This window comes from Salmo salar, chromosome ssa05 (assembly GCF_905237065.1).
Source record: "Salmo salar chromosome ssa05, Ssal_v3.1, whole genome shotgun sequence".
NCBI classification, from domain to species: Eukaryota; Metazoa; Chordata; class Actinopteri; order Salmoniformes; family Salmonidae; genus Salmo; species Salmo salar.
The window spans coordinates 58,934,427-58,943,390 of NC_059446.1; the positions used below are offsets into that span (position 1 = coordinate 58,934,427).

Here is an 8,964-nt window from a genome sequence, read left to right on the forward strand (position 1 = left end):
TTGAGCTAAGACAGTTTGTTTATTTATTTAGGGGGGGGCAACAGAATAAAAGATACAGTAAGAAAATATAAAAATGCAGAAAAAAAGTAATATAGTCCCCTTTATAACGGTCCTTTCAGTTTTGGAAAAAGGACATAGGAAAAGCATGAAGACATACAGTCAGTGTCAGTTGTCATTTAAACCGAAGCAAAGTCACAGTAGGCGTTACAGTAAATGAAGGAAGTAAATTAAGTAAGTGAACTATATGGATGTAAAAACAAATGTGTGGGTGTGGAGGGGGGTGTATGATGATCCATTTATGTAGAATACATTTGATTCTATTTATTTATGTATTCCATGTGGAAGCAGCACCACTCTTTAATCGTCCATGACAAATTTCCCCACGTGGTCAATAAAGTATATCAGATCAGATCAGTGCTCTTTAAGCTGCAGGGTTAGTGGTGACCTCCTCCAGCAGAGGCTTATACTGCTCCAGGTCCTGGATCTTCTGCAACATATCAGAGCAAAGTTATTAAGTTAAGTTTATCTACATATCCGTATTCTACTTCCATTTGTATGGCCGTTGTATTCGCTCTGTTCAAGGGTTCTCTGTTCATACCTCTTTTCCCTCCTTTCCATTCTTGTACAAAGCCTTGAGACCCAACACCGCAGAGCTTATGGTGACACAAAGCTGAAGGACTGCAAGGACGATGAGCACGATGTCCAAGGCATTCATCAACATCTAATGGTAGAACAAACACATGGAGGAGGATTTGAACATATTGACAGTTGACTGGATTGTTTAGCAAGATAGTGCTGTTGGTGAACACTGGAAAATACAGAAACAGACTGGCATACCAGCTATTAGAATGTGCTTTAAACATGGTACCCACTATCTCTGTTTATGGACACACATGCTAATTGCTAAATTAAGCAGTTTGATCCATCTAATCAAATGTTCATATTTTACTTAGAAGGGACAACTTCCTCACATGAAGGATATCATTAAAAAACTTCATTCAAAAGCACTCACCTGAGCAATCTGCTTGGCATCTTTGCATTTCGCCAAGAGTCTATCCCTCTCCGGACCACTGGGTGGTTTTGTCACCTGGTAGTAGTCATCTCGCCAGTTGTAGTTGTCATCATTGCATTTCCACCAGAAATTGTAGTTTGCCAGGTCTACAGCATACAGCACAATTCCAGTCATGGCCAGAGCAGCACCTGACAGGTTCATGAACACATTGATGCCCACCTAAAACACAATCAGGGAATATAAAACCAGTTTGACTCAACTGAGTAAACCACAGAGTACTAGATGTCTCAGATATTCAGTTGATGATTATAATTCAACTGGATCAGATTGAATGATTGTTCAATGGAGGAAGGGAATGAGGCTAAGGAATGACAGGAAAGAGTTAAGGTATGTGCATCAGTGAACAACTCACCAAGCAGGGAGTGGGGAACTTCTCAGCCAAGATACACATGATGCCAACTGCTATATACTAAGGAGAAGGCACAAATATCAAATACAAATAACCTACACATATGTGTCCTGATAAATAACAAACATTTCGCAAGAAAATACACAGACATTTGACTTTAACCCTGCATTTTATTTTGTTAAAGACAGTCTAGGTAGGCAGCTACTTATGTTTCCTGGTTTGTTTACTGTGGTTATAACCCCAAGTGAAATCATGTGCTTTCATACTAAACATGATGACATGGTAAACGATAACAAAATAAAGTAAGCTTACCACACCACCAAGCCAATAAGGAACCCCAATCCATCGCAGTGAGCTAGAATAATCAGTGCTAACAAGGATCGCTCCCAAGCCAATGTTGAGTACTCCCACCATGATCTGTATAGTCTGTGAAATAAGAAAATAATAATTTTAGATAACTCTCTCTCACTTCCGATGACAAATGCGACCCAGTGATGATAGACAGGTATGTTGTGGTGTGAGTGTGTGTGTTATTTTAGTTCACCCACCCCCAGAGCTGACTGGGAACTTGCTTGGAGCCTCCTCAGTCCCTGGGACACAGAGCATGCTGGGCTGTAGCACAGGGTCCCAAGTATTTGACACAGCAGGGGCCAACTGCTTCCTTCTTTTGAGTTCACAGTAAATACAGTCACCCCTCCGCCTTTGGTCACAGTCACTGACATGCTGGCCACTCTTTGTTACACAGCTCTAAAACAAAAAGGCAGAACAATCATCTTAATGTTAAAATATGTATGCCTTATACTGTAAGTCATGATGTTAAAAGGAGCACATTCATTCCAATAACATCTGATGAAGCCTGTTGTATCTGTAGGATACAATTTTTTTAAAGGACCAACTATCCATTTCGTTAGAGAATGTATTGCATTGTACAGCACTCTGAATTTGCCCTAAATAAGGGCCCTCTTACTGTCACTGCTACACTGTGTATTGGGTCATAGTGACAAACAGGTTCCATCCCATGTGGACAACATTAAAGTGAATCTACCCATTATTTTGTTTCTTTGCTTTCCTTCATTGCAGTAATCTCTTGCTTCATTGAAAGATGATAGGGCATGTCATAAAGTGTGGTGATGAGTGGGTTTAGAGCTTCTGCTACACATGTGAAGGAAGTGCACAACATAAAACCCCCTCTTCTGGGAAATTACTTGAAACAGGGAGGAACTCACGTCATCCACTTAAATGTATAGCACCCACCTGGGTGATTTTTATTTTTTATTTCACCTTTATTTAACTAGGTAGGCTAGTTGAGAACAAGTTCTCATTTACAACTGCAACCTGGCCAAGATAAAGCACAGCAGATTGACACATACAACACAGTTAGTTACACATGGAATAAACAAACATACAGTCAATAATACAGTAGAAAAAAACATCAATGGCAGCCATTTTGAATTAGAAAGCACTCCACCCATTTTGTACCAAGTAGGCTACAGGTATTTACAAATAGTGTTTATTTTTTTGTTAGCAGCAGAAAGTACACATACCATATAAATGTCCAAGTAAACCAGATGAAACAGTACTGTAAAATACAGCACTGTCCAGGAGTTACACATCTGTCTGTCAGTGGTGGAGTTCGTTTTGCATGTCCCGGTGCCCCGGGTGGGTAGAGATTTCACTTAAGGACCAATGGAATGGTCTAAAATGAGCAAACTCTGCCCACTCGGCCCACCCGGCCATGCAAAACAAACTCAACCATTGGGTGTTCCAAAACACTTAAATCCCTCCCCGACACACGAGAGAATGTAAACCATGAAATCACAGCAGGGGCCAACTGCTTCCTTCTTTAGAGTTCACGGTAAATACAGTCACCCCTCCGCCTTTGGTCACAGTCACTGACATGCTGGCCACTCTTTGTTACACAGCTCTAAAACAAAAAGGCAGAACAATCACCTTAATGTTAAAATATGTATGCCTTATACTGTAAGTCATGATGTTAAAAGGAGCACATTCATTCCAATAACATCTGATGAAGCCTGTTGTCTCTGTAGGATACAACTTTTATTTAAAGGACCAACTATCCATTTCGTTAGAGAATGTATTGCATTGTACAGCACTCTGAATTTGCCCTAAATAAGGGCCCTCTGTCACTGCTACACTGTGTATTGGGTCATAGTGACAAACAGGTTCCATCCCATGTGGACAACATTAAAGTTAATCTACCCATTATTTTGTTTCTTTGCTTTCCTTCATTGCAGTAATCTCTTGCCTCATTGAAAGATGATAGGGCATGTCATAAAGTGTGGTGATGAGTGGGTTTAGAGCTTCTGCTACACATGTGAAGGAAGTGCACAACATAAAACCCCCTCTTCTGGGAAATTACTTGAAACAGGGAGGAACTCACGTCATCCACTTAAATGTGTAGCACCCACCTGGGTGATTTTTATTTTTATTTCACCTTTATTTAACTAGGTAGGCTAGTTGAGAACAAGTTCTCATTTACAACTGCAACCTGGCCAAGATAAAGCACAGCAGATTGACACATACAACACAGTTAGTTACACATGGAATAAACAAACATACAGTCAATAATACAGTAGAAAAAAACATCAATGGCAGCCATTTTGAATTAGAAAGCACTCCACCCATTTTGTACCAAGTAGGCTACAGGTATTTACAAATAGTGTTTATTTTTTTGTTAGCAGCAGAAAGTACACATACCATATAAATGTCCAAGTAAACCAGATGAAACAGTACTGTAAAATACAGCACTGTCCAGGAGTTACACATCTGTCTGTCAGTGGTGGAGTTCATTTTGCATGTCCCGGTGCCCCGGGTGGGTAGAGATTTCACTTAAGGACCAATGGAATGGTCTAAAATGAGCAAACTCTGCCCACTCGGCCCACCCGGCCATGCAAAACAAACTCAACCATTGGGTGTTCCAAAACACTTAAATCCCTCCCCGACACACGAGAGAATGTAAACCATGAAATCACAGCAGGGGCCAACTGCTTCCTTCTTTAGAGTTCACGGTAAATACAGTCACCCCTCCGCCTTTGGTCACAGTCACTGACATGCTGGCCACTCTTTGTTACACAGCTCTAAAACAAAAGGAAGGCAGAACATTCACCTTAATGTTAAATAAGTGTGTATGCCTTATACTGTAAGTCATGATGTTAAAAGGTGCACATTCATTCCAATAACATCTGATGAAGTCTGTTGTCTCTGTAGGATCCAACTGTTATTTAAAGGACCAACTATCCATTTCGTTTGAGAATGTATTGCATTGTACAGCACTCTGAATTTCTCTCTTACTGTCACTGCTACAGTGTGTATTGGGTCAGAGTGACAAACAGGTTCCATCCCATGTGGACAACATTAAAGTTAATCTACCCATTATTTTTGTTGCTTTGTTTTCCTTCATTACGGTAATCTCTTGCCTCATTGAAAGATGATAGGGCATGTCATAAAGTGTGGTGATGAGTGGGTGTAGAGCCTCTGATACACATGAGCAGGAAGTGCACAACATAAACCCCCCCTTCTGGGAAATGACTTGAAACAGCAATTGTATTACCATGTTGCTCAATTAACTTATGAATTCAATCAATTCAGTACAGCACAAATTTCTGCAGCACTGTACGGTAAAGAGTTTAGGCTACTGATTATTTACTTCGATATGGGGGAAACTCACGTCATCCACTTACAATGTATAGCACCCACCTGGGCGATACCATCAATGGCAGCCATTTTGAATTAGAAAGTGTAATAAAGATAATCTAACGTTTTACCTAATGATATATAAGGAGGGCATTTGCACAACATGTTTCACAACAGCACACAACAAAATTCCAGAGACATATTGAGCAACCAACTGATACCAATCACGACCACACCCAGAGACAGATGGCTGACTTAAGCACTCACACGAACATGTCAAGACATGAAAGCGCCCTAGCCACACGAACTGACCACTGGTGTAAAAAACAACATTCCATGAATATCGCAACCACCCAGACACGAATTACCAGAAATACACACACACACACACACACACACACTTAGGTGTGTTGGACTCCGAGGACAACGGACACTGCCAAGGGCCAATGGGAAGTCGACACCACCTGGAGAGTGGACCGTCCCTCCACTCATCGACCAGTCAGGAGAGCGGACCTACTAGACTCAACCTCAACACACTGTTATTTCATTGTATAAATTGGATGCACACTATGTTACGGGGCTCTCTTCTGCTAGTTCCCTATGAGCTAAACGAAGGAGTCCGTGCACGCTTTGCCAAATATCTTTGTCTCATAATAAACTGCCTTACTATAAACTGAATCCACCCGGTCCAGCGTCTTGACTTGGTCTCCTTCTCAAGTAACTGTTCATCAACAAAAGCACTCCACCCATTTTGTACCAAGTAGGCTAGAGGTATTTACAAATAGTGTTTATTTTTAGTTAGCAGCAGAAAGTACCCATACCATATAAATGTCCCAGTAAACCAGATTAAACAGTACTATAAAATATAGTACTGTCCAGGAGTTACACATCCATCTGTCAGTGGTGGAGTTCGTTTTGCATTTCCCCGGTGCGTAGAGATTTCACTTAAGGACCAATGGAATGGTCTAAAATGAGCAAACTCCGCCGACAAGGAGCACCCGGCCATGCAAAACAAACTCAACCATTGGGTGTTCCCCAATCAAATCCATCCCCTGACTCACGAGAGAATGTAAACCATGACAATTGTTTGCATAGATTATAACTGCTGAACTTTGCAGTGTGAATTGTTTAATATCATCTTTTTTTACATCATTTCTTTTTGAGAGCATGAAACTACACACAGATGTTTAAGATTTAGATTCACTGAAAACATGTTATTCAACAACACATATTTTACAGAAAAGCTCACCTGTTCCTGCAATTGAGATGGACACCTCTACAGGTCCTGTGCAATCACAATGGCAGACCAGCCTGCTTGTTGCTCAGTTTGGTTTCCTTACAGGGAAGTAGCTGGTAGGGAGGGCTCAGCCAGTCTCAGCTAGTTTCCAACAGGTCCTCCTCCACACTTTAAAGAGATCCTGAGAGGTTAACCCTTCCCTCACTGAATAATAAACATATAATGGATTCCTGTCATTTCCTGCCATACAGAAGAACCCCCCACAACACACACAAAGCAAGGACTCCACAGTTGTTCTTTGCCATTTTAATGATTTTCTTTGTTTTTAATACAGCAAGCAGGGGCAAAGTACAAAGACGTGCAGTGTTGTTGTTTAAGAGCGCATGCCAATACTACATTACAATCACTAAATTCTTTACTTAATGACTGTTGATCTTAATGACTGTTTGAATGAGGTCGATACCAGGAAAGTCCATGGCAATCACCCCGAAACATGCACTGCTGTGGTCACTAGAGAACTGTCTCAGATACTGATCAAGCCATGGGTCAATCTTTTCAGCCACCTTCTTGGGAGTTAAAAACATGCCCAACAGTGTGCCAATGCCAGTACCACTGGAGTAGCTCAGAACGATATAATCCCCACCACAATCACCTGAAGCTTGTGTCAAGTGTTTCACAATTTTGTTCTCCTTGTCTGCAATATGAGTAACTTCATAGTCATCCTTGCTGTCTGTTTCCAAGAGAGGAATGCCCAGCTTAAAGCTGGATTTCTGTACAAATATCATCTTTCCTCTTGCCTCAGCCATAGTTGGCATGTCAGACTTCACCCATATATCTGTATCATCAATAATCATTTTTCCAACCAGCTCCTCAACATTATCTTTATCAAACAAATCAGGCTTTACTCTAATGAGAACTGCCTCACTTCTGAATTCGGCCAAAAATGCTCTGATCGTGTCAAGGACCTCATAGAACGACTTGTGTTGGTAGACAACCCAATGCATGACATAGAGTTTGTTTTCAAAGGCGAATATCCTGAGGTCCAGGTAGCGTATGCCAGCCCTCAGCTGATCCCCCAAATCCCAGGCCTGACACTCTGCCGCTGGGCCTCCATAGAGAGCCATGGTATCATGGGTACCAGGTATGGTGATGTCAGAGATTAATTTGTCATCATCAATGGCCTCCATCCAGCCAATCTTGTAGGATTCTGGAAGTAGGAGTCCTTTGTCATTGAAGAAGAGGTCCTTTCCTTGGCAAAAACCTCTAAAAGTAAATCATACAACAAAGGATTGACTCATTTGTTTGTCATCGTAATATTGGTGTTTGAAGGTTATGAATGGTGTATAAGCTCAGTCTAAAAATATATTGGTGTCACCTTGCACTTTCCTGAGCAGTGTACTCACTTTACCAAAGTCACTTTGTTCTGCAATTAATGTCGTACCATTTAAAGGTCATCAGCTAGATAATAGAGAATGAAATGTTGAAGAGAGGCTTTACTCAAGTACCATGCTGTTTCATACACAGATGGGAGAATATAATCAGTCAATGGAGCATGGTATTGAGGGTGGTAGTGTTTGTAAAATATTGAAAAGCCAAATAAAGAAACCATGTTGAAAAAATATCTGTATATATCTAAATATCTGTGTATCCCTGTGAATTACTTCATTGCACCAAAGCTATATGTCATGTACACTCCCTTTCCGGCACTCGGGGGTCGTCAGGCTACTCATTATTATGCACACCTGTTGTCAGACAATCACCTGCCTGATTACCTTCTATCACTCCCTTTAGTTCAATCCCCTAGGCGTTAATGTTTCATGTCAGTACGCCACTCCTGTTTCTTGTTTTGTTCCATGTTCGTTTATTTATTAAAAATACACTCCCTGAACTTGCTTCCCGACTCTCAGTGTACATGTTACACCATATGTATGGTATACCACAAAAACATGAATTGACTCAGCATTTTGCTCACTTTTCATAAACTTTTTTTTTCTTCCATTAAGTTTAAACTAAAAGAAGAAAATGGTAGGTTCAATTTAGAGTGGACAATGTAAACCCCTACAATATACGTTCTGGAATTAATGGGGACTTATTTTAAATACCTGTAGCCATACTTACACAAAAAGCAGTAACATGTAGAGGTGGCAAAACAGAGCTTTCTCAGTGGTCCTCATGGTCACGTTAAAGGAGGAAAACATTCAACAACCTGCCAAAAACATGAATAATATAATGCAAATCCAAAAATCATACTCCTGACTTTCTATATAGCCTACCTTTTCTAGATGGCTTTCCTATACCAAGACTGAAATAAAATGTTTCACCTGGCTAAAGACTGGGATACTCACATACAGCTCTGGCCTAAGGAGTTTCACGCTGGTGTTCTGACCTCTGCAGATTGGCAACAAAATTATAGCATACTGATAAAGGATAGGTGTGGCCTCGTAGTGTTTACCTACTGTTTTTTCTTTTCCTTTGAGAAAGTTTAAGCACACTTCAAAAATATCTAATTAAATCAAATGGTACATTCTCAGCCTTGATCTGCCTTTACCAATGTGAGACGAGTGTAGTTTTTGCGTCTTTTACTTTCGGTTTTGTAGGCTACACCAGCTTCAAACAGCTGAAAATTCTATATTTTTGCTTATGGAAAATGTG

General features: G+C 40.6%; 2 protein-coding genes across 2 annotated transcripts; both read right to left on the reverse strand.

Annotated features, from left to right (window-relative positions):
- Positions 1-6,523, reverse strand: LOC123743131 (uncharacterized). The gene is made up of 7 exons (XM_045718430.1): positions 6,325-6,523; positions 1,970-2,168; positions 1,734-1,847; positions 1,425-1,481; positions 1,013-1,231; positions 599-721; positions 1-487 (listed from the first exon to the last, which is right to left on the reverse strand). The coding sequence occupies exons 2-7, from the start codon at positions 2,141-2,143 to the stop codon at positions 422-424; spliced, it is 753 nt and encodes a 250-aa protein (XP_045574386.1). The 5' UTR covers positions 2,144-2,168; positions 6,325-6,523; the 3' UTR covers positions 1-421.
- Positions 6,524-6,603: 80 nt separating this feature from the next.
- LOC123743130 (1-phosphatidylinositol phosphodiesterase) lies at positions 6,604-8,964 on the reverse strand. Its single transcript, XM_045718428.1, has 3 exons — positions 8,658-8,964; positions 8,431-8,518; positions 6,604-7,575 (listed from the first exon to the last, which is right to left on the reverse strand). The coding sequence occupies exons 2-3, from the start codon at positions 8,508-8,510 to the stop codon at positions 6,732-6,734; spliced, it is 924 nt and encodes a 307-aa protein (XP_045574384.1). The 5' UTR covers positions 8,511-8,518; positions 8,658-8,964; the 3' UTR covers positions 6,604-6,731.